At 41.1% G+C, this 26,301-nt stretch overlaps 3 protein-coding genes across 13 annotated transcripts in view; 1 reads left to right on the forward strand and 2 right to left on the reverse strand.

Annotated features, from left to right (window-relative positions):
* MCMBP (minichromosome maintenance complex binding protein) overlaps nucleotides 1-1,441 on the forward strand; it is a 50,012-nt gene extending 48,571 nt beyond the window's left edge. For 2 of the 3 annotated variants that reach the window (XM_025881034.2, XM_025881035.2), the window contains exon 17: nucleotides 1,305-1,441. The gene's annotated coding sequence lies outside the window, so the exon portion shown is untranslated. The remainder of the gene's footprint in view (nucleotides 1-1,304) is intronic. The other variant, XM_073904112.1, reaches the window with a different exon arrangement.
* The window catches only part of INPP5F (inositol polyphosphate-5-phosphatase F), an 81,220-nt gene continuing 55,032 nt past the window's right edge, over nucleotides 114-26,301 (reverse strand). For 2 of the 9 annotated variants that reach the window (XM_025881025.2, XM_073904107.1), the window contains 11 exons: nucleotides 22,864-22,988; nucleotides 22,025-22,102; nucleotides 20,973-21,093; nucleotides 19,612-19,740; nucleotides 16,311-16,428; nucleotides 14,390-14,588; nucleotides 6,702-6,773; nucleotides 5,631-5,704; nucleotides 5,075-5,203; nucleotides 4,438-4,525; nucleotides 114-2,374 (listed from right to left, as the gene is read on the reverse strand). In XM_025881025.2, coding sequence (XP_025736810.1) covers nucleotides 1,225-2,374; nucleotides 4,438-4,525; nucleotides 5,075-5,203; nucleotides 5,631-5,704; nucleotides 6,702-6,773; nucleotides 14,390-14,588; nucleotides 16,311-16,428; nucleotides 19,612-19,740; nucleotides 20,973-21,093; nucleotides 22,025-22,102; nucleotides 22,864-22,988 — 2,283 coding nt within the window. In that variant the 3' untranslated portion in view covers nucleotides 114-1,224. The other 7 variants (XR_012381629.1, XM_073904108.1, XM_025881027.2 and 4 more) reach the window with 7 other exon arrangements.
* On the reverse strand, nucleotides 8,292-8,758 carry LOC112830861 (vacuolar ATPase assembly integral membrane protein vma21-like). Its single transcript, XM_025881037.2, has one exon. It carries the CDS (start codon nucleotides 8,662-8,664, stop codon nucleotides 8,323-8,325), a length of 342 nt encoding a protein of 113 aa, XP_025736822.1. The 5' UTR covers nucleotides 8,665-8,758; the 3' UTR covers nucleotides 8,292-8,322.

A 26,301-nucleotide genomic window follows, 5' to 3' on the forward strand; every position in this document is an offset into this window, starting at 1 on the left:
GGAAAGGCTGAGACCCAAGTGATCAGTTATAGCAAATTTACGAATTTTTAAATCTGATTTAGAAATCAACATTACCTTTAAAATATTAAGGAATTCTCATACACATTTGCCACTTTAAATTACAACTGTTATTTTATTTTAAATAGTCACAAGATTTGACACTTCAAAAAAAAAGATACCACTAATAAATAACAATGTGGAAATACTTATCAAAGTTACAACAGACATAATGTTTAGCTGAGAATCACTTCAACAGAGTAAGGCTCTAAAGATACCAGACAAACCAATACTTGTTTGGAATAAGATGTGCAACGTTCTTGTATGGGGCTTTTCTGAGGCCATTGTTCCATGGGTTCAGGGTTAGAGTCATGTCAGTTTTAGTACAACTGTGCTTCAGACTAAATTCTCAACAATTCAGTTACAGTCTGTACAAGATGTTAAGGAATCTTTCTCCGCAAAAAATTACAATTTGAACACTCATTTCAAGAATTACCAGTATCCGGTAAATGTAGTCTTCCATTCCTGAAAACAGCAAAATAATTTAATAGGTGCTGGTACGCACATCCGGTGTCTCAGGTTTTAGAGTGACCAGTTTTAATTCTAGACTTTGGGGTGTACAAGGGGCAGAGTATTTTAAGTAGACTATGGGGAAAATTAGGATCAAATGGGCATACCTTTCTTGACTGTAATGCCAGTAACCCTCAATTAACTCTTAATAGGGAATGGTTAAGCCATCAAAACTAAACTAGAATTTAATATTCAAATGCTTCTTCATACTAGTAACACTCTAAAGTCACTAAAAACCAAATTTATTTACACAGAAATGGACAAACAGAAGGCAAATTATGAAAAATGCTCTTCTCCTAAATGTGTGTCCACGTTCATCCTTTATGTGTTTCCTTCCTACACTTCACTTACCTACCCCACTCCACAAAAGGTTCAGGTTATTACTGTCTCAAAGTAATTGTCCCCAAATTACTTTTAGAGACCAACTGCTCTGTAGTGTATAAGCTACTCACGTTTACACCTTCTAGGATGACGTACTCCTGTCGTCCTGGCTCTCAAATCTGGAAATCTGCTCAGCTTCAGACTCCTTTAAAAACCTTTCCCGATAAACAGAATTTGTGATCCCTAGCTTCAAAGACAATACAGGTTAAAATAGCCTAATACGTGAAACCTCTTTTTGGATTAAATAAAAGCCATAGGATTCTTTGTGGCTAAAAACTAAATCTGAATTATTCGTGTCTGGCATTGTGTAAACATATTTTTAAGTTCATTTTGCTGGACTTCATTAACCCCTTCAGGTTCTGCAGGGCTCTTCTGAACCTTTGCCACTGCGAAATGGATCCCGTGGGTGAAGCCAGCTTGAGTAATACTAGCAACTTGGACCATGGAACTTCGAATCTTTGCAAAGGGAGAGACTGCTCTGCTGCTACCGCCCTCTGAAGGAGAAGGAGCTCCATGAAGCCCTGTCTCAAATTCAAGCGTGCTGGGTCCAGAGCCAGGGGTCTTTTGAGATACAACTGGATGCACTGGTTCAACTGACAAATACTGGGGACCTGTTGCAGAAAAAGACACATCTAATTGAGACGGCCGGGAAGGTATCTGTTCTGTTGATTCCAATTGTGTTTCTTCACTAGAAGCTTGATTGGCCATTTGATTTCCCTCACTAGCCTGCTGACAAACAGACCCTGTTTTTGACAGCTGGGTCATTTTGTTTTGTGCATCTTGTACAAATCTGTGGCAGTAAATATCCATAGGCTTGGCAAAGCCAGTCAATATGTATATGTTGTCAGCAGAAGGACTTTTCTTCATAGGAGACTCATGGCCTTTTCCAGACGCACTTCCATGAGCAACAATCTCTGAAGGAGCATGAATGCTAATATCAGTGCTGCTAATGGACTGGGACCGACTGCCTAACCGAGGTGCTGAAGCAATAATACCACAACTAGGAAGAACATAGTCTGTTGGCCCTACGTTCTCTAAAGAATTAGCTAGCTGTTTGTCTTCATCAGACTTGGAATTTGTAAGGAATTCATCAGAGTGGTAGGAGTCATTCTCTGAAGACATTTCCCCATCCGACTCTGCCTGGACTTTGTTATCCATCACACCTGTGGTTTCCATAGTTTCAAGACTACTATCTGACTTCCAAAGATTCACTTTTAAGTTTGGTTTTAGAAAGTTAACTTTCATTTCAGGTTTGGCAAAGTGTCCTAGCTTTCGGAGATTGCCAATATTTACATTAGATTTGGTCTGTTTCACTTTTTGATTTAGAGATGAAAATTTGCTCATTAAAAAATTCTTTCCCTGTGCCAAAGAGCCTTGGTTTTGAGATCTGATGCCAAGGATGTCTTCATGAGGTTTACTGCTCTTCCTGCAAATTAGAAGAGAAAAAAGTTAACTCCCTCTGAAATCCAATATACCAGTTCCAATTACTGTAAGTGAAAGCTGTTACTTTAATTGGGCCCAATTTCTGAAACCGTGCACTGCTAATTGGTAAAATCAGATAGTCCCGTGGAGTTGATGCTAGAATAGTACTGTACAATAGAAATATCAGCTAGATGTAGTTTTAAATTTTCCTAGCCATATTAAAAATAGAAATTTTGATTTTATTTAACCTAGTATATACAAAATTTCAACATATAATCACCTTTAAAAGATGATTAATGAGGTATCTTATTCTTTTTGGTACTAAGTCTTTGAAGCAATCAGTGCGTAGTAGTTTACAATCGGGCAGCAGAATCCTTTTAAAACATGGACAAGCTGTCCCCGGGCACTGAGGGGGAGGGGTGCCCTGGCTGTGTGACTTTAACCCCCAGTCTGGTAAGCAGTCTCCTGCGTGTCCTGTCCTCAAGCTGCCTGTGCACTGAAGAACCAGCCTGTGGAAATGCTACATCTGTCCATTGTAATCCTACTCTGTGAAGCTCCTCACAGTAGTTGGATTAATCATGTTGAGTTCTTCTGGATCAAAACTTTGTCTTTAGATTTGTTCATTATTATTGCATGTTTCCTTCAACCGGATTCTCTCTGGCAGAGGAGGGGGAAGCAGCAGAGGAAGGGAGATAAGCCTCCCAATGGTTGCCTCAACCTGCATTTTTGTGTATTCTAAAAATTAAAAAGAAAAACACCACACCCAAAATTCAGACAACAGCAGTTTCCCCCCTCAACCTGTGGGGGATATATTCCAAGCCCCCCAACGGATAGCTGAAGCCACGGATAGGCTCAAACTCTGTATGTACTATGTTTTTCCCTATACATATATAACCTGTGACAAAGTCAATTTTTTTTTAAAGATTTTATTTATTTGAGAGAATGAGAGAGCACATGAGGGGGGGGAGGGTCAGAGGGAGAAGCAGACTCCCCGCTGAGCAGGGAGACCGATGCGGGACTCGATCCCGGGACTCCAGGATCATGACCTGAGCGGAAGGCAGTCGCTTAACCAACTGAGCCACCCAGGCGCCCTGTCACAAAGTTTAATTTATAACTAGATAGAGCATAAGAGATTAACGGGAATAATTTATACTACTGTAAATAAAAGTTACATGAATGTCCTCTATCTTATTGCACTGTACTCACCCTTCTGGTGAAGATGTGAGATGATAAAATGGCTGCACGGTGAGATGAAGTGACTGAGCATCAAGAGGAGGAGCACCTGCTCCCAGAGCAGCGCTGACCACAGCTTAACTGAAACGTGGATGGGGGAGGAGGGGACTACTACAGTCACTTTCGGGGCAAGTGGCTATGATTTAGGGCAGGCCTACTACATCGACAACGTAAACACCAGCCAAGCCAACACGGACTATAGATGGGAATCTACAGCATCTTAAAGCTGTCTGCACCCATTCCAACTTGGCTGAATTCAGGTGGGAGGGGGCAGAATGTTTCCTTATGTTTCCTGTGGATTACCTACAATTATTTTAAAAGATACGGGATATGTAATAAAGGGTTTTCTCATTTGGCATTCCCTCATGACAGCTATAAGAAAAAGTGACTGCAATTTGCCACATGTGTCAGTACGGATATTTGACTTGCTGGTCATGAGCATATTTCATAAAAATTAGGGAAGTTAAAGAGCTACTGAAACGGTTCTGTCTACTAACACAAGACTGAACAGTTTTTCTCTAGGTGACCAAATGGCTCTTCTCTAGTCGAATGTGGGCCATGAAACAATCAGATGGGAAATCCAAATTTTAATGTGAAATAATCTCTTTATAGGCATTCCTTGCCTAAATTCAAAACCCACTGGCATTTACAGAGAAAATAAAAGCCAGTATGTTTTAAAGTTGTTTAAATTATGGCCACAGAAATTTGACATTTCCCAGTCTAAATACCAATATATTACCATAATTTGATTTCTCCCCATCTTGCAAATACTTTTAAAGAAATAAGACTTTGGATAATTCTTTATTCTTGAGAAAATCGAAGTAGTATACTTACCTCTCAAGTTTTTTCTCAATTATAGGTACATCTAATCCCATGGCTTGCTTGGTTATCTGCAGCATCTCTGCAATGCACTGAAGGGTATCTGAAACCCAAATACAACTGCTTGCCAGTTTCTCAAAAAACATACTAAAATAGCACTTGTAATTCAGAACCCTAAATGAAATTTGTGGTCTTAAATTTAAATACAAGTTTATTTGCTACAATTTACAGAAAACTGCTTCTTGTTCATTACTCTCCCCACTAATTCAAAATGTTCTAAAACAAATTTTAACAGAAGAGTTAATAAAGGGCAAATGAGCCAAATCAATTGGAATTAAAAGTTTATTCTCATTTGTCCTGTGTTAGTCCTGTGTTAGATGCTAAGGCAAAGCTGTGAACAAGACAGGAATGTTCCCTGACCACTGTCCATGAGAAGCGTATGTGGTGGGAAAAAGCCGTAGTACCCCTATGACCAAACACGCTGAGATTTCCCATTACAGACACCCTTGCCCCAAGCTAGATCAGTTCAAGTAAGTTCCCTGCTTTCTGGAGACAGAGTAGCTATTTTAAGATTACAAAGCTATGTTCCATTTGTAATGGTATGTACTGTCCCCACACAAGTTACCACTGAACCCTGTCATCTCTTCATTACCTTTCCCATCCTCTTCTGGATTGCGCATGACAGCTCTCAGTGTGTGGAAATAGCCACCTGCTTCTTTATATCTGTAGTGCAGTCGCATGCAGGAGAACTTCGGCTTACCAAAGAGAGTGGGTTCAGGACCTAAAACCCAAATGAATATGGTTCAATCTTTCACATAAAATTTATTTTTTTCTGTATCTTCGAAATACTAACACTTACTCATTGGTCAGGTACTTAGCACATTCTTATTCTAAATGCGAGTACACAAAATACAATCATCACAATAAGATGGTTTGGTTTGATTAAATAAAAACTCTTTAGTCTCAAATATTTAAACTTTCTTGATCCTTGGTTAATCTTCACAAGGTAAGTAATAAAAGAAATAGTTATTAAACTCTATCATCCACCACTGATCTCTAAAGAATAGAAGAGAGTCCTAAGAAATAGACTACTTGCAATACCAATATCCTTTTCTGGTTCTATTAAGTCGAAATGCTCAAACAATGTGGCCCACTCTTGGGAGAACCGTATTTGCTTTCTAGGACTTGGTTAGCATGTTAAAATTTACCTATTTCTATTTTTTCCAGGTCTTCTAGACTTAGTCGTTGATACTGGTTTACTTTATCAACTTCATCATCATAACTGGATAAAGGGAAAGGAAGTAAAAAAATAAGATTAAAATCAAAAGCATATCTGGCTTGTTGGCTGAGATATAATAGTAGCAACTTCTATGCAGGTAAAATCTTCCAGGGCTCAATACACTCTGGGATAAAGAGTTAAACATTTTAAAAACTAGATGAAATGAGATTAACATATATGTAGTTCAGTAGCTAAAGGAGAATCAGCTTATGGATCTTACACTAAAATCAATTACAAAATATAATTTGTTTTATAAAAACTTTTACAAAACAAAACCAACAAACCTAAAACTTAAAAGGCAAACACACACATACATATACTGAAGGTATGTGTTTGTGAGTAACACAGCAGATAAACCTGCTGTCCAAAATCAAGAATAAAAAATCCATATGATCAATGCCAATAGGCACCTGGGCCAATGACTTAAAAAGATGACTGTTCATACAAGGCCAAAAAAAAACTGATTTTGATAAGGCAAATGAGGAAGTACTTGTATTTCTGCTAGTGGCATTGTTAATTAGTAGTCTTTCTGGAGATCTGGCAATAAACCACACAATTATTAGAATTCATCATACTCTTGTAACCAAAGAGAAGCATGTGTGTGCATGCATGTGCACAAAATTATCTGCGCAAAGACAACTGTATCATTGCTAATAGAAATAAAATGGAAGTATCAGCGCTAAAACAGTAGGGAAATGTATACTGGATAGTAATAAAAAATGTATAGACATTAACAATGAAAGGATATGGAGTACATCAAAACATGGAAAATATATAGGAAATAAACTAAATGCTAAAAGAATATTATATAAACACTGATTACAACTCTTAAAATTACACTTTCAAACTGTAATAAGAGGAACAGTGATGTAACAGTTATATAAAGTTCAGTGAAGTTCCATATAGCAAAACCAGATTCTTAATGTTGTCATGAATTCTAATAAGGAAATGTACTCATATTAAAGAACAATTAAAAGCTTTAAATTAATAAGCAACTTACTAGGCCACGTAGTAGGCAGAGTTAGAAAGCAGTAACAGCACATCCACATCTCTGTGAGTGGCATCAATGAGGCTAAACAGGACACAGGGAATTCAATATTTTCATTTTCATCTGCATTCTCACCAAAATTATTTCTATAGCAGAACCACTTAAAGATTGGTTGGGGGGGGGAATCAGTGAGTCCTACTTTTAAAGTCAGATGTATACAATCTGTCCATCTGGAGGGGGAGTAGGTGTCAGGAAAGGACAGTAGCTGAGGAGAGGGCCCTTCTCAGAGTGCTGGGCAAGGAGGTGTGAGGACTCAGGAAAACAAGACAATTTGCAGGGGCAGGGGACTGGGAAGAAAGGAAAACCCTCAGGCTCAGAAGGGAGAAAATGTATAGATTATCTCACAAGACGTAACTTCACATTAAGGATATTTTTACACATGTGTAGAATGCATCTTTTGGGGGAAAAAAATTAGAACATTTAGGTGCAAAAAGGGGGAGACCAAGCCCAAACCACTTTGTATCCTTCTTAGTCCAGATTTATTATTTTTTGGCTTTTACAGAACGAGTAAACATTTCCTTAGTCTAAGTCCGTTTTGCTGTATTTTCCCTCCACTCACAAATCAAGTATCAAAATAAGGGTCAGAAACTAGGTAAGTGTTGATGAATCCATTAAACCTACAGCAAAATATACATTTTTGTAAGATTACTAATAAAAAAATGGCCCACATATAAAATCTACAAATAACCAACAGATAAAGCAGGCAAAATGTGAACTTCAAGCTTCTAATATTCATCTAATATCAATATGAATTTCCAATCAAAAGGTGGAAATTAATCTACGTTCTAATATTGGTCTCAAAATTCCACTGTACGAGCGGGTATTGCTCCCTTAGAATTTCGTACCTATTTGCCAAGATTTACCAAATGCTACTGAAAAACAAATGGAAAACAGGAGGGAAGAAAATCATTTGTCGATGGAAGTCACGTCCTTCAACTGCGTCAGAATGAGATCATTGTTTAATGCTTACTGCGGAGAAAAACGCACCAAAATCTGAACCCGCAGTAATTTACATCCGCGGCACCTTGTCTCAGCCTACCTCGGACGGTCTTAATCTAACGTAACAAATACGCCTCGATTTTCAGCTAAAATAATACCGAAAAATACGGCGATCGAGACGCCAGGGCGCAATACCCCACAGCCGGACCCCAAACCCGCGCCCTGGCCAACGCGGCCCGGAGCCCCCTCCCGCCGCGGTACTCACTCGCGCCGAGCCACCGCGGTGACGTCACCACACATACTCGGCAAGCGAGCGAGTCTACTTCTGCGAGTCGGCGTGGCCTCAAACCGGCCTCCGATTTGGGCAGTACTATTTACATCAGTCCAACAGGATCCTCAGTCACAAACACTATGTCTTTAACAAAAAGCACTGGGCACGTAACAGGCGGTCGGGAAAAGCCCCCCCCCCCCACCCCGCGGTTTTTTCACTGGAGTCCCCGCGGCAGTAAATAGATTCCCTCCCCCCACCCTCCCCCTGAAGCGCACAACAGACACGACTGTCAACACGGACGAGAAAATTAAGACCCCCTCCCCGTACTCCCCCGCCCCCCGCGGTCGCAGCTTCCGAGCTGCTCTACTCGTTCTTGTTTTCCTGCCAGTCAGGCATGCCCTCCTTCCACACGATGAACACAAACACCGCCAGCACCACATGCAGCCCCACCACCGCGACAATGGTCGCGTAAAAGCCACTGTCGTCAGGAGACATTAACAGGAGACTCTGGAAAAGAAGCAATTTGCAGGAAAAATACAAGCCCACAGGAACTTTAACCATCAGTCCTGCAAAAAGGAGAAAAATCTTGAAAGTCGTGGCCAGGCTGCCGCCTTCGGGCTTGGGCTCGGCAGCATTGCCGGTGGCGTTGCCGGTGGCGTTGGTGGGCCGCTGGGCGGTCGGCGGAGGCCTGTGGGAGCGCGGCATGGTGTCCGTCAGTCAGTCGGTCCGTCCGTCCGTCGAGAAGTCGAAGCTTCAGTCAGAGCCGCCTGCACCCAGCCTCGCGCCTGCGGCGACTGCGGCGACTGCGGCAACTGCGGCAACTGCAGCGCCAAGCCCCGCCCAGGAGACACATCTCGCTTCCGGCCGCCCCCGCTGCCGCGGCACACACCCAGCGCGCATGCGCCCCCCCCCCCCCCGGCCCGCGAAGGGGTGGGGCGCCGAGGTGCCCGCAGTGCCCAGGACCCCCGCCGGAGCCCACGGCAGGGAGGGGCCGTCACCGCAGCTCGAAGGGACGCGGGCGGCCGCGGCACCGCGAGCGTCTGTCCCCTGCGCTCACATGCCCAACAGCGTGGCTGCTCCACTGAAACGGGTGAAGGGGTCATCTACTCGGGGTAGAAGAAGCGGATTCAGTAGAGCTGGGCAAAATAAAGAGTGGGCTGGTGGAGGTCCCGCAGGGCGCCTGGGCAGGACGCCTGGCGTCCTTCCTCTTTTTAGGCTCCTCTTGCCACCCGCAGTGCGGCCCCAGGCACCCGTCATTCAGGTCCCAGCGCTTTGGCGGCAACGGGGTGCAGGGCTGGGGTTGGGAGGGCGACCGGGACTGGCAGGCCTCTGTGCCGGGGGCTGGCCGCGGGCGCTCCAAACTGAGCTCAGGGCTGCAACAGAAGAGGCAGCGGCGGTGGAGCTGGGGAGGCCCGCGGGCGGTTCGGGGGCGGCGCAGGGGCGGTGCGGGAGTGGGGGGAGAGGAGGCGCAAGGAGGGGGCCGTTCCTGCCGTGGCAGGGCTACGTACTTGTCAACTGCGGCCGGAACTGGTTTTGTGCCCGAGTTAAGCGGCTGGGACTGCAGTGCGCCAAGTGTCTGGCGCAAAATTTAAGGGGACGTCAAAAACACCAAGCCATCAAGATAATTTTTAGTGCAGTATTTTAAAAAATCAAAATTAATTCCAAACTATGATGAACAAAACACCAGCGTTTTAGACAAAGATAGGATCCGACCCTGCACCTCTACAACCTTAACCCCTGTAAAAGTTTATCAAAACACGTAGCTCAACCCGACAACAAAAAGACCCCAGTTTTTAAAATGGGCAAAGGATTTCAATAGACATTTTCTAAGGAAGATAAACAAATGGCCAACAGGCACAAGAAAAAATCCTTCACATCCTTTGTCAGTAGGGAAATGCAAATCAAAACCACAGTGAGATACGACTTCACACCCCTTAGGAGGAGTACAATTAAAAAAAAAAAAAGGAAAGCAAGTTTTAGTGAGGCGGTGGAAAAATTGGAACCCTCATACACGGCCAGTGAGAATGTCAAATGGTGCAGTCACTGTGGAAAAGAGCTTGATGGTTTCTCAAAACCACAGAATTACACATGATCCAGCAATTCCCCCTCCTAGGTATGTACCCCCAAATAAAAACTGGTGTTCAAACCAAAACTTATACATGACTGTTCAGAGTATTACTATTTACAATAGCCAGAAGTTGGAAACAACCTCAATGCCCAGCCATGGAAGAAAACAAACAAAATGTGCTATCTCCACGGGACGGAATACCATTCAGCTGTAAGAAGGAATGAAGTTCTGATACATGCCACAGCATGTACAAACCATGAAAACATGATGCTGAGTGAATGAAGCCAGTCACAAAAAGTTACATGTTACATGATGCCATTTATATGAAATGTCCAGAACAGAGACATCTATAGAGACAGAATCTAGATTAGTGGCTGTCTGGGCACAGGGACAGAAGAGGGAGTGGTCGCTAGTGGGTACAGGGCTTGCTTCTGGAATAATGAAAATGTGAATATACTAAAAGCTATTGAATTGTATGCTTTAAATGGATGGATCATATGGCATCTGAATTATATCTTAATAAAGGTGTTTTTAAAAACACACACAGAACCCAGGAGTGAATGGCTGAGGCAGACAGGTACCAACTGGTGAAGACCCCTAGCCCCATGGCTGGCTGGCTGGCTGAGCACCTGAGCTGGCGCAGTCATTCCCAGAGCTGCCTCTCCCTGTCCTGCATCAAGGTCTGCCTGGTCCACTGCTCTGGCTCAGCTGGTAGCCTGTACAAAGGTTCTGTAGCAACTCAGCTAGCCAAAGAGCCAGTTTCCAAACATCTCCCTTCAGGGACAAACTGTCCACCATCCGGAAGATCTTCAAGCTTTGCAAATGAAGAATACCAGTGGCGAGGTGGTTCTAAAATTTTAAAGAAATTTTAGCAGTATTAGAAAGGATGGCAACCACAAGACAAAGTAGAGAGGAGCTAACTAGGAGGGTTCTTAAAGAGATTCCAATGGACACATGATACCCATGAGAGAACAATCCACCTGAGAGAAAAATGTAGTGAATCTGAAGATGGTACTAATTCTGTATCTGAAAAAGCATCTCCTTTGGAATAAAAGGCAGAAGAGAAGACAAGACTGTTCTGAAACAATGCTGATTCCTGCTCCAGCTCCTCTAGAGCCCTAATCTAAGGCTCCAGATCACCTGTGAATCCCAAAGGGGCCAAGACTGGGGCCAGCCACAGGGTGGCGAAGTGTCTCCCATTACCACAAACATACCAAGACTCTTGACAGGCAGGTCCTTATCCAGCCTGTTCTCCAAGCCAACAAGCCAAAACATGACCTTCAGAGTCACTGACTCCAAAGCATCAGCTTCATTATCTACTCCATCCACATCATCTCGTCTCACAGCTTCAAAGGCAGTAGTTTCTAGTAAAACAGTAATAGTGGGAAACACAAGAGGCAAGAAAAAGACTAGCAAGCGCTAACACCTCAGCCATTGTCAGATGCAACCACTTCTGGTATGGTCAACCTTAGAGGAGATCCTTCTGAGACCAGAGTGGAGAGTCTCAGACCCACATAGTCTGTCCCTGTCACCCAGGAGCAGACCACAGGCAAATGCCCTAAGTCTGTTCCCCTCCTCTTGAGAATCAATACATCACTTCCTCAGACACTCCCATTGTCCTGTTTGGCGATGAAGCTCCTTGCCCATTCCTCCTTAGACCCAAGTTAGTGTCTGTACTGAAAAGACAGCACACAGAACCATTCTCCACCAGGCACTGCTCCGTGTTAGCACCAAGACGGGAGGGCAGACAGCAGCTCGGCCAATGAGATCGAAGCCGATGGGACAGTCTGCAGAATCTCTCCGTGCCCCATAGGACAATGGTCAAAAGGTACCATCAGGTCCGTGACTCCATGACTCCATGACGGGCCCCTTTTGGCCACCAGCAACCATGAGGAAGAGGAGGATGACGGCGGTGGTGAATGTGCTTTGGCACGTAAAACAGGCAAAGGGACTCGCTCACAGTAAAACTTAGCAGTAGCCCATCTAAGAAAGAATGAGAAGACATAACATCTTGCAGGGGTGACATGTGAAGAAGAGAGGCAGGGAAACCAGGAACAAATTGGAAATTAGGAGATTTAGCCAGAGGCCCAAGGCTGAAGAATTCGAGCGAAGAGCAATCCTAAAACAAAGGCATGAAGAAGTAGACCAGAAAATACAAATGGAACTACAAGGCAGAGTCTGCAGAAAGCTTGGGCAGAGACCCACCGGGGCAGAGCTGGGAGCGTGAAGCGTTCTGGAATTAGGAATATGTAGAGCTCACTAACTCCCCTGACTATGATCATCAGGCACGTAAATCCTGGGCCAGGTTGAGACCTATAGACAAGGCAGCAATAAGTGCAGAATTAGATGAACTTAAAGGCCCAGAAAGGTTTCGTCATCCATCATGAAACATGAGACTGTTTGGAAATAGCCATTGGTAATCTTTGGGGGTAGCGCCACTTGCTAAAAATGTGATAATGTGCTGGAATGCAAAAGCTTATCTTGCAGTGAAAAAGAGAAGGGTCTGTTTGTTTGTTTGTTTGTTTGTTTTTTGGAAAGCGCTCCTCACCTGTATAACCCAAACGAGGCCACCAAGCAAAGGGAAGGATGCAGTGACCTTGCTGTCTAGCATGTGTTATCCATTAAGTTATGCTTCAGGAGGAGCCTTCCCAAAGAAGATGAACAGAACACAATCACTGGCTCCCAGTTATCAGAAAGTCAAATCGTATAGTGCAGGCTTAAAGAAAAACGAGGAGTTCGATTGCTAGGCACTAGAGAGGGGTAGGAATCGAACAAAATCAGAACAAAAGAGAAGTATTTCATCGTGAATGAAGAAAAGAGAAAACCGGAGTAGGCATTTGGCATCTGGGAAGTTATTATGGATTTGGGAATCTAACCACCCAACAAGTTTTCTTAAAGACCTGATCCTAGGAGAGGAGACCATCTGGTTTCAGCCCTGAGTTGGTTCAGTACATACAGCACTGGTACAACACAGCAATTTTGGTTATGCCAGTGAGCCCAGTCTCCAGAAAGACGTCTGAGCGTTTTTATACATGTTGTTCTTAAATGCAAGAGACTCCTAACAAGAGACTCGAACAAGAGTGCTTATCCCAATTTTGTAGCAAGCTTTAAATAGCACAGCTAAACACACTTTAATAGTTTGAAACTCCTCATCCAGGATACCAAATTTACAGAAGAATTACAGGATCAGAAATCAAGTCAGGTGCAAGGTGACCTTACAAAATGGGAGTCGGCTTTAGAAATAAACCTTCTGGTCTTTCCCTATTTCAATTATCTCCAAAGTAGAAATAAAAATACTTGATCTAAGGAAGATGATACTGACCATCACAACACCTTTAAAAATCTCAAGTGCAAAGTTAAAACGCAAGCAAAATAACCTGCAGTTATTTCTGAATGGGAATTAAAAGTACTACCTTTCTTGGGGTGCTGCATTAAGTTGAACTGCTGCTATTAAAAAAAATTAAGGTACATAAATCAAAAATTTTTACCAAATGGCTCATAGGAGCATAGAATTTTTCTGCTAATTTGTATGTGAGGAAAACCTCATCTCTTAAGAATCTGAAAATTGCATCCATACATAAAGTATTGATTATCAAAGTGAAATAATCCATGAAATTAAAGTCATGGAAGGTTTCCCAATGAACCTAAAGCCAATATTGTTTTTTATTTATATATATCTATTACCTTGCATTCAGTTGTTCTTTCAAGCTTGTTTTATGCCCCTTTTATTAAAATCACATGAAACGTAACAGAAGATAAAATCTAAATAGAGCCATTTATCCTGAGAGCTTGGTCTAAAATTTTCTGCAATGTTTCTGATTCATAATAGTGAAGATTATAATGTTGGATTTCAGCCTAGAAGCAAACATTCAATCTGGTGAATAAATTTAGATCCTGCCGTTCACTTTGAAGAATGACTTGAAACTGATTTTTGTTTAAAATATGCTGAGCATTAGTTGGCCTATTTATTTTGTGAAAGGCCTGGATACTTTACAACCAACCAAAGTAAATGGCATCACCGCACTTCTTGCTGCACTGGTATGTGCTTAAAACAATAAACCTAGATTTGGGAGGGGCGTGAGGCCCAGCTGTGAACTGTAGTTCTACAATTTGGGTTTTTAAAAAATCAAATATTCCTTTAAAATATTTCTCTTCATTACTGAGTTGTTTTAATGCCCCTTTAATTTTGCACCCAAGGTGAGGGCCTCAGTCAGCTTGCCTTAGTGACCAGCCCTGTATTTGAAAACTGCCATGCACCACGCATCCATGCCCACAGCTTTATGGACGACCACTAGTACTAATTAGGACAACAGCATCAGAAATGTAAGTGCCATTAGTTACCAGGACATCACTCCAACTCACCTGGGGTCACAGTCAATGAGGGCCCAGCCCCCATGGAACTTCTCATCATCAGGCAGCAGTAACTTCATATAACTTTGTAACAGCTGGTTAATCAGTTCCTGGTGGCCTCTCTGATTCTCCTTATGCAAAGCTTCATGCTCTTTCTCCTTGGTAAATATGGAATAAAGATCTTCTGTCACTGGAATGCCTTGCATCAAATCTAGAGTAGAAAGTGTTAATATCTATCATCATCTTAATTTGCTAATACATTTTTAAAAAACAAAAGAGAATGTAAGACCTAAAACAACAGAACTCATAAGAAAACATAGGCATGAATCTTGGTGATCGTGGATTAGGGTTTTTTGTTTTAGATATGACACTAAAATCACAAGCAACAAAAAAGAAAAATCGACAAAGTGGCCATCACCACAATTAAGAACTTTTGTGTCTCAAAGGGCAAGATCATGAATGTGAAAAGACAATCCACAGAATGGGTGAGAGTATTTACAAATCATCTGATATTCTGTATTCAGAATATATAAAGAATTCCTACAACTCAGTACAAAAAGACAAGCCGATTTTAAAATGGGCATAGAGGGATGCCCGGGTGGCTCAGTCAGTTAAGCGTCTGCCTTCAGCTCGGGTCATGATATCAGGGTCTTGGGATCAAGCCCCGTATCAGGCTCCTTGCTCAGTGGGGAACCTGCTTCTCCCTCTGCCCCCTCCCCCCTGCTTGTACTCTCTCTCTCTGGAAAATAAATAAATATTTAAAAATAAAATAAAATAAAATGGGCATAGGATCTGAACAGACAAGCTAACTTCTTCATGGTGTGGCATGTAGCTCAAGCTTCAGGAAGCACTGTAATCCATTCCCCACAGACGGGCAGGACAGCGAGACTGTCAGCTTCTGGGACAGAGGTGCCGACCACTGGCCTTACAAGGCGAAGCAGTAAGCCCAGACTGCTACTGGCCTCTCTCTCTCACCTTTGAAGAAATCCAGCTTCAAGATTCAGGTGAAGCTGATGCTATGGATGGTCAGAGTGAGAGAGGGACAGAGCCTGGGTCTGCAGTGACATAACTGAGCTGCTAGATCCAACAAGGGAGGAAAGGTATCTTATTTTTCCTTGATTAAACTGCTGAAATCCTGTTTTCCAGTCAACACACACCCTACGCGTGGCAAAAACCAAACTTCTTTACACTAGACATCTCAAATTCCTAACTGGCCTGTGACGAGGCCCTACTATTTCATGTATGACAAATAATCAGATTAAAAATAGGATTTAAAAAATATTCTCAGACCATAGGACAAGCTGTTACTTTGGATCTAATCCAATATGCTCTGCATTTACTTTAAACCTATGAGGTAATACTTTCATGCAAATTAAATTTACAAAATATGCCAACGTATGAATTCCACTAGGCAAGCTACCCTCCATTTCCTCTTCCAAATAATGATAAGAACTGGTTAGGATAATCCCTAAATCTGATACCCTTATGTTCATTCATTCTTATTGGAAAGGATGGTGTGTTGCCTACAGCAAGAACATACGATAAATGTCATACGGGGGAAAGAAAGACATCTCATTACATCTCTCAGCCTTGAGTAATGGAAAAACAAATAGAATGTGGGGTTTTCAGTTGATGAGGTTTTAGGCTACCTCATTCCATACTCCAGAAACCTCAACTCTGCCTTCTGTGGCATGAACAGCAACCTGTCAAATATGTATGGGAATGAGCGGTTGCTCTTGTTGCTTCAGCCTAAAAAATTCGTCAAATTCGAGTCTTGTAAAAATTTGAATTTGATTTCTTGGGTAAGATGATGAATATAGAAAAACAAGTATATTATAAAACATGAACTATGTCAATGAAGTTGGTTTCTGTAAAACACTCATCACAGAGGAATGACAAATTTTAAAGAAAGAAAGGCATTTAGGTTCCTTACCTATAACAGCTTGCCTATAAGCATCCTTAAATCGATTCAGGTAATACCTATTTGCCGAGTTAACACCATCTTTCATAACTCCTGCTAACTTCCTTTCTCCTGTCCTTGTAAAGTCACCCTGTCAAGGAAAAAGTCATTTTGACAATTGATTCAAACCCAAGAATGTTCCCAAAGTCAATGTGGGCTTTCAATACAAGACCAAAATTCTATAGGCTTTTATAATTTCTAAATAATGTAGTTAAGTTAAAATATCTACTAGTGTTTGGCTGTGACCCAAGGACATCAAATAATGAGATCACTATCAGTGGCATCAAGTCTTCACAGTCGGATGGTGCTTCAAAGGAAATCCACTCTTGGTAATCTGTAGAATTTCTGTAATTTACAGGTCAAAATTTCCTATATAACAAATAACGAGAAGATTTTCAAGCCTCAAACTGGTATGATACTCAAAAATCACAAATTTCTGATGAGGGAAAGTGTGGACAGTTCCCTAGAGTTTATTACAATGGGATTTAACCACTGTATGTGGATGTGTGTGTTTTGAGAAAGAGCAGAGATTTCTGTACTTGCTGCCCATTACAATCACTGTAGAATGATCCAATGAAGATTTAAATTGTTTTGTTTCTCTTGCTTTTCACAACAGAGGTGTCAAAGCAAGTCCCTAGAGGGCACTGACTTAGCAAGTCCCTAGAGGGCACTGACTTAGCTGGAGGTTTGTGCCCTTTGATCATCTCTCCATTTCCCCCATCCCCTGGTAAGCACCAAACTCTTGTTTCTGAGTTTGATTTTTATAGATTCTACATATAAGTGAGATCATGCAGCATTTTTTGGAAGAATTTGAGAAGGAATGGCATTAATTCTTCTTTAAATATTTGGTAGAATTCACCAGTGAAACCATGTGGTCCTGGGCTTTTCTTTCTTGGGAGGTTTTGCTTATACTGATTCATCAAATCTCCTTAACTCATTGGTCTGCTCAGATTTTCTATTTCTTCATAAGTCAGTCTTGGTAGGTTGTATGTTTCTAGAAATGTATCCCTTTCTTCTAAATTGTCCAATTTGTTGGCATATGATTGTTCAGAGTAGCCACCTGTGATTCTATGTATTTCTATGTTATCAGTTATAATGTCATTTTCATTTGTAATTTTGAGTCCTTTTTCTTCTTGATTAGTCTAGCTAAAGGTCTGTTGATTTTCTCTCTTCAGAAAACCAACTCTTATTTGTTGATCTTTTCTATTGTTTTTCCTACTCTCTTTCAAATATTTCTGTTCTAATCTTTATTATTTCTTTCCTTCTGCTAACTTTGGGCTTACTTTCTTCTTTTTCTAGTTCCTTGAGATGTAAAGTGAGGCTGTTTGAGATTTTTTTTTTTTTTTAAAGATTTATTTATTTATTTGACAGAGAGAGACACAGTGAGAAAGAGAACACAAGCAGGGGGAGTGGGAGAGGGAGAAGCAGGCTTCCTGTGGAGCAGGGAGCCCGATGCGGGGCTCAATCCCAGGACTCTGGGACCATGACCTGAGCCGAAGGCAGAAGCTTAACGACTGAGCCACCCAGCCACCCCTCTTTTTTCTTTATGTAGGCATTTATAGCTATAAACTTTCCCTTTAGAACTGCTTTTGCCACATCCCATAAGTTTTGGTATGTTGTGTTTCCATTTTCATTTGTTTCAAGTTTTTGTTTTTGTTTTTTAACCCTTTTTGATTTCTTCTTTGACCCACTGTTCAGGAGTATGTTAATTTCCACATACTTATAAATTTTCTAATTTTCCTGTTATCGATTTCTATATTCATACCACTGTGGTCCGAAAAGATACCTGATACAATTTCTATCTTTTTGAACCTTGTTGAGACTTGTTTTGTGGCCTAACCTATGATCTGTCCTGGAAAATGTTCCACGTGTGCTTCTGAAGATGTGTATTCATTCTGCTGTTCCTAGATGAAATGTCCTATATATGTCTGCTGGGTCCAGTTGGTCTACAGTCCTGTTCAAATTCACTGTTTCCTTACTGATTTTCTGCCTGGATGATCCACTGTGGAGAACGGGTTATTAAAGTCCCCTACTGGGGTGCCTGGGTGGCTCAGTCAGTTAAGCATCTGCCTTCGGCTCAGGTCATTATCTCAGGGTCCTGGGAACGAGTCCTGAAACAGGCTCCCTCCTCAGCAGGGAGTCTGCTTCTTCCTCTCTCTGCTCATGCTCTGTCTCTCTCAAATAAATAAATAAAATCTTAAAAAAAAAATAAAGTCCCCTATACTATTATCGTACTGCTATTCCTCCTTTTAATTCTGTTAGTAGTTGCTTTATGTATTTAGGTGTTCTGATGTTGGGTGCATAAAAGTATTTCTCTTTAACCAGCAACTTTTACAAGGACTTCTAAAGTCCAATTTCCTTAATTAATAAAAAGCTTTTTGGTATTTATCACTCAACCAAAAGATGGACTATTTGATGCCGGTTGGGACCCTGATACAATTTTTTATAAGAAATATCCTGAAATGAACTATTAACCTTGAAGGAAAATTAACATAAAACTAATTTAAACTAATTCCACCATTTCTTACTGCCCACAGAAGGAGTATTTGGTGACCAGTAACTATAGTTTATATTTAAATTAAATTCTGTGAAGATCCGAGCTCTGTAGGATCTTCAAAAGACTTATTCATAACAACCACAAAAAGAGAGTAAAACATTTCTTCAGCATTTACTGTGTGCCTGGGAATGGTCTAAGCCCCCACATGCATTAACTCATATAATCTCATGACAGTCTTGAAGTGTGTCTAGTATTATCCTGTTTTACAAATGAAGAGACAGACACAGAGAGGTTAAGTGACTTGCACAAGGTTGCAGAGCTAGTAAGGGGCAGGTTGGGATTCAAACTCAGCGGAGGCAAATTATCATGCTAGGGACCGAATTCTAGCAACAGACATGTTTTATCTGTGTAACATTTTAAAAACCAACTATTTCACATAAATTTCCAGATTTCTAAACTCCCTTGAAAAGCTGGAAGGTCTAGCCACACTGGGCCTCTGTCCCCATACAGAAGCAGAACAGCCCCCTCCTGAGACAAGATACACTCTTCCTTAGGTCTGCCCCCATCTTCCCCTTTAAGCTAATGTGTGGTCACATTACCTGGCCCCAGGAGAATCTGAATATGTGACCGCTGCCTGAGCCGAACGTTCCAGAAAGGAGTCAGATACATGGACTACCATCTGTACCCCACATATCTTTCTCTCAAAAATGAAGTTGGTTTAAAACCGCATCCTGTGTCCCACAGAATGATCCACAAAAGCTGGCTGTCGGTACTTACCTTCAAAGCAGCTGTCCCAGCATACTGTCTGCTAATGGAGTCCCCGTTGTTGGCCCACATTATCTGATAGATCCGATTGCATTTCACTGGTAGTGGCTGTTCCGGGGGCATCACACCTAATTTTTTCAGCTAAAATTAACACACTGGTGGATTAGCTACATATTAGGTAGGAAACCATAGCATAAAATATACACTGCAGAAAACGGAAGCATGTTCATGTACAATTTTGGACCCTTAAATAAAAGAAATGGTGTTTTTGGACTTTTCCAAAATAAAGCATAATTGAGAGAGTTTTATCAGTTGCTACACATGATTAAATAGAATGAAATGTTTATACTGTCTTGGTGTAATTTTTAATGTGTAGGCTCATATTATGTCTTTGTTTTAAATTTGCATATGAAATGAGACTATCAAAAAAAAAGCCTCTTGAAACAACAATAACATTAGCAGGAGAAGAGCAGTAAGCGTCCGGTAAGTGTGAACTCTGTGCGGAGGCTAGGGTTCTAAGAGCTTTTCTTATACCAATTATCTCATTTACTCCTCGTAACAACCCGCTGCAATCAATACTCTTATTAGGTCCATTTTAAGGATGCAGAGACAGAAGTTTAGAGAGGTGGAGCTTTTGCATGGGGTCAACACCTAATATGTGGTAGAGCCAGGGCTGAGACTCAAAACCTGGCTGCTTGAGTGCAACGTGCAAAGGAAGAGACTCACCATCTCAAAAAACAGTCCCCAGGTTCTATCAAAAAAGCCCGGACACGGTGCTAAGAAGATCCACCTTGAGAATTCATTACTCAGGTGTTGTGGGGTTGAAGATCTAAAGGGGGACACTGAGTAACAGATGTTAGGACTGGAGGAAGCAGCTGCCACCAACTGGGGTGTGCAGGATAAAGGCTGGTTCTGTGGTGCCCCAAGAGCCAACAGCTGCAGAGAAGGCGCCAAAAGGGCTACAACACAGCTGTAGAAGCTTGTCCCTTCCTCCTCCTCCGGCCTCACGGTCTTTCTTTGGCGCCTCCTACTGGCAGAGCCTGGCCCAGCGCCAGCTGGCTGAGCAGAAGGCGCCGCAGACTCCCAGCCCCAAATACACAAGGCAGGATTTGGAGCTGAGAGAAAAAAGGTGTATGGCCACACAGTGCCACCCGATCAACGTTGAAATGTTGGGCCTCACATTTTTGAAATGAGTACTTAAGAAAATGCCACTTAATTCAACTTATTTCTAGTGAAGGTTGTACTTTCCGGGTTTTAATGCAACAAGGACGTCTGTATGCTGTAAATGTTCTACAAAACAACGATTTTACTTGTTTACATGTGGAAAAAAAATTAGAAATGAATACTTACAATGCAGTGGACCCCCCAATTACCTGCTGTTCCATGACCACTCGGGCGATGGCGGCTTGGACCACATTGGTGCGATCCAGGCAGTCCATGCAATTGACACGAAATATCCCTTCTTGTTTACATATCACCCCGGCTTGATCGACCCTTTTCAAAAAGAGATTGGGATTACTTTACAATATGAAATACTTCAGGGTTTTCAAAAACCACAATTCTTCAGAGTATAGCAGTAACACCAGCAGCACTGGTTATCCATCTGTCTGGAATACCACGTGACAGGCATTACTGAGTACTTTGTACACACTGTCGTTAATTTACACAGTAACTTGATAAGAAAGACATCATCATCCCCATTTTGAAGAAAAACAAAACAAAACTGAGGTGCAGAATGACTTGCCTCAAGTCTCACGGCTACTGAGTCGAGCTGACACAACCCCAGCTTATGCTCTCTATACATTAAAGCCAGAAGGCACTTTAAAACACCATCCTGCCCCTCCCTTTTGACTGCAAGGAGAAACGCATCTAAATGCATCTAGCTTGAACAAAGTCACTTTACCACTCAGTGAGGAGTCCTGCAGCACGCCTTGCGTGTCTAATTTCTCTGGCCACCTGTGGTCTTAAAGTCTAATTGAATGTTCTCTCCCATTCTTTAAGCCAATTTCTTCTTCCTATATCTCCCTCTTGCAGTCTGAGAATCATCTTCCTTCTCTGATAATTCTCTGATAATTCTGAAATGCCTGCAAACTGAGACCAAGTACCCTGAAACCATGTTAGGGATGCTGAGAGAGAAGAAGGAAAGAGGAAATGTAAACCATGGAACATTAGATGGAATTAAAGAAAGGTCATAGAGCATGTCACTCCATCTTGCCTGACCATCTAACACTTTTTCCCTGTTCAAAGCTAACGCTGCCTGATGACGGACACTCTCTTCAAAAGGAGAATAGGAATTGGGAAGCAAAACAAGAAAAACAAAAATGGTTTTTCAGCTTGCTAGTATTTTAATACTTAGTAGTACCAAATACATATGATTTCACAGACCAAGAGTTTTTATCAAATTGACTTCTTATGTAATACCTACCAACACCACTTCATGTCAAGAATAATGTCATAAATGGCATCTGTTAGAGTTTGAACATTCTCAAACTTCATTCCTCGGCTAAAATACATGCCAAAAGAAAAAAAAAATCTTTAATAACTTTTTTTTTTTACCTTAAGATACAATATTTAAAGTAGCTTGGAAAAATTAAAGAAAATTATTGCTTTAAGTACATGAGGTTAACACTACTATAAATTATTTAGGCAACTATATAAATGCTTATAATTAATCTGCATTATGAAAGAAAATATATTTAAGAACACATTGAAACATATCACAGGTATCAGAAGCTTCTTTCCCCATCAAATTTTCAATCCCTGAGTAGATGAACCCACATTAGAGCCAGGATTATGACAAAAGAACCTAGCTTTCAGAATACACACAGGTTAAAGTTACCATCAAAATGATTCACCAATTATTGTTTTTCCAGAGCAAACTCTAGTGAAGTTGATCCATAGGGAAAGAAGTATTACTAATACAGCATAAAGATGAGACAACAGACTGATGTTTAAGTAAGGGGACTCAATTACGTTTGCCAGGCTTGGACCCAAGCAGAAAGGAAAAGCTCCAGGAGTTCTTTGAGTGATAAAAGGAAAAATGGAACTCTCCATCTCCTTGTTGTTTTGGGAAAGAAAGACTAAATATTTCAGGAATAACTATATTTTTAGCCAAAATAAAGCTCATCTGGAAATCAAAACTAAGTAACCATGAGAAGCAGAAATGTTTCTTCCTGATAGAAAGACGAGAAGTTAAGTTTGCAGGGGTAGCATGTAGCACAAACACCAGAACGCATCAGGACTCCCATCAGGAAGCCCTCTTACCAGTGCTCATGGAAGTCAAATGAGACGTAAGTGAGGTGTGAGCTGTTGAAGAGTAACACTTGCTTCAGGTAAGCATCACCAATAATTTTCTCCCTGCCTGCCTGGTCCACCAAGTTAATAATAACCTGTGGGAGTAAGGAAAAACAAATTCAGTTTAATCAGATGTTAAAAACTCAATGTGGTTTTTAATCACTTTATGTGGTATAATGTTTTAGACATATTTTATAGCCATAGTTAGAAATTTATCTCAAGCATCAGCTTTTTTCCCATAAAATTAGACTTTCACTTGTTACATTTAGGTTTATGAGAATCATTTATATCAATAGCATCAATAGCTATTTTATGCAATATATATTTGCAATAACCAATTAGAGTACATAATAAAAACCAGGTCTTTTATCATAGCAAATACATTATTTAGAATAATTTTTAAAGAAATATACAAGAGGGCGCCTGGGTGGCTCAGATGGTTAAGCGTCTGACTTCGGCTCAGGTCATGATCCCAGGGTCCTGGGATCGAGTCCCACATTGGGCTCCCTGCTCCTTGGGAGCCTGCTTCTCCCTCTGCTTCTCTCTCTCTCTCTGTCTCTCATGAATAAATAAATAAAATCTTTAAAAAAATAAATAAAAAAATAAAGTTTCACCTGCATTATTAAAAAAAAAAAAGAAAGAAAGAAATATACAAGACCGGGGCGCCCGGGTGACTCAGTCGTTAAGCGTCTGCCTTCGGCTCAGGTCATGATCCCAGGGTCCTGGGATCAAGCCCCACATCGGGCTCCCTGCTCCGCAGGAAGCCTGCTTCTCCCTCTCCCACCCCACCTCCCCCACCCCCGCTTATGTTCCCTCTCTCACTGTCTCTCTGTCAAATAAATAAAATCTTAAAAAATATATATATATACAAGACCTACATATGGACACTATAAAACTTTGCTGAAATACAAAAAAGAAAATCTGAGTAAATGGAAAGACACTATGGTGCCAGATAGCAAGATTCAATATTGTAAAGATGTCAAGTCTCTCCAGATTAATTTAAATATCCAACAATCCCAACTGAAATTTGATCAGATCTTCCTATGGATGTGACAAGTTAATTCTAAAGGTTCATCTGGAAGGATAAATATGAAGAAAAAGTTCTGAAAACTAATAATAAAGGATTACTTGGCCCATTGGAGAACAAAACATACTTTAAGGCTATAGCAGTTAAGATGGTAGTACTTGTATAGAAACAGATGAATGAGGACATAGAACAGGAGAGCCAGCCAAGAGACAGACCCATGTACACTAAGGAATCTAAAATATGGTCAATATTATTCTGGGATAAGTACAGAATATTCAAAAATGGTACTGGAATAACTGTCTGTCTATATAGTGGGGAAAAACTTACTTTAGCTCCCTACATCTCATTATACACAAATTATAGATAAATTAATGACCTAAATATTTTTTAAGTTATAAAAAAAATAGAATAGTTGGGGTGATGTTTCCATAATTGTAGGATGGGACATGACTTTCTAAGCATAAGATAAAAACCAGAGGGCATAAAGAAAAAGATGGACAAATGTGACAATATGAACATTTAAATCCTCTGTAATAGATGACAATACAAATAAGGAAAGGTAAAACAACAAAACAAAAAGAAACAAAGAACAACCTGGAGGAATATACCTGTAACATAAAACCAATAATATATGAGTGCTATAAATTTAGTAAGAAAAAAAGAAGAAAGGATACAGAGGAAATTCACAAGAGAAAATATACAGAGCCAATAAACATGAGGTTACAACTTTGTTAATAATCAGAGAGAGAGACAAACCAAGAAACAGACTCTTAACTATGGAGAACAAACTGATGGTTACTGGAAGGGAGGTGGGTGGGGGGCGAGGACGGGAGAAACGGATGATGGGGATTAAGGAGTGTACTTGTCATGAGCACTGGATGTTGTATGGAAGTGGGAAGTGCTGCATCACTATTTTGTACACCTGAAACACTACACCGTATGTCAACTGAAATTTAAATAAAACCTTTAAAAAAAAACCCCAAAGAAATACAAATTTATAACAGAAAACTAGTTTTCATCTATACAGAGACAAAAATTGAATCCTAAATAGAGTCAGCATTGGTGAATATATGGGGAAATGAGCACTGACTCCCACTGTTGCCGAGAGTATAAACCGGTGTGATCTTTTATACTGAGAGTATAAACTGTTGGGAACAACAGAGTGGTAGGTATCAAGTTTAAAGGCATACTGTTTGATCTAGCCATTCTACTTCTAGAAATGTATTCTATAAAGCACACAGTGTCCCAAAATATATGAACGTTGCTTTCTGGAAAATTTTTACAACAGCAAAAACTATATCCTGAGGGTCCATCAAGAGAGAAATAGAAAAAAAACAGCCACGAAATATTAAGTGAAAACAGTTGCAGGATAGTATATATGGTATAGCCCGCTATTGGCTTAATTTTAGAAATGTGTATATATGTGTATATGTGTGTATGTGTGTATATGTGTGTATATGTGTATATATATATGTGTATATGTGTGTATATATGTGTATATATGCATGTGTCGAGATGGTTCTCGCTGCAAATGACAAATCACTGACTCAGATCTTAGAACAGGAAGTCTGGGGGTTGCATGGTTCTGGAATTGCTTAATTCAGTGCTACCAATACAAAATCTTCCCATCTTTTCCGCCGTCTTCGACATATGGGTCAGTCCTCAGGCTGGTTCATTCACAGTTTCAACACAGCCACAGCAGTATGTCAAATCCAGACATAAGCCCCACGGAGGGACGGTTGGTTCCTGTATCTCTTTTTATTAGAGCAGGAAATTGTTCCTAGAAGCTTCCCAGCAGGCTTCCCTCACATCACACCGCATGGCCAAACTGCCAATGAATACCCACAGGCCAGTGCCTGAACCAATCACTGGTGACAGAAGAGTGGTGCCACCCTGAGTCAGACTGACCTGCGGGTCCAGCTCTCAGAGAGCAAGTACCCAGGGGAAGCAGGTGGGTAAGGGAACATTACTGGGGTACTGCCAGAAAGGAGGAGGTGTCTGCTCAGTGCATATACAGACACAACTGATATGTACAAACAGGTTTTGAAAGTCAACACAGCAGGGAATGAGGGTGCTGAGGACGTTATTTCTTCTACTTCCTTTACACATCTCAGTATTGTTACAATTCTTACAATGATTATGGGTTACTTTTTTTTTTTTAAGTTTTAATTTATTTTTTAGTAATCTCCACACCCAACATGGGACTTGAACCCACGACCCTGGGATCAAGTGTCGCAGGGCTCCTCCGACAGAGCCCGTCAGGTGCCCCTATGTGTTACATCTAAATTGCGGTTTATTTACTGTAATGCTAGTTAGAATTACACATAGAGCTGATACAGGAACTTATTCACATTGTAAAAAGTTCAAATGTAGATAAAGGT

This window comes from Callorhinus ursinus, unplaced genomic scaffold, assembly GCF_003265705.2.
Source record: "Callorhinus ursinus isolate GAN/ISIS: 27379988/994484 unplaced genomic scaffold, GSC_fseal_2.0 scaffold20, whole genome shotgun sequence".
NCBI lineage: Eukaryota > Metazoa > Chordata > Mammalia > Carnivora > Otariidae > Callorhinus > Callorhinus ursinus.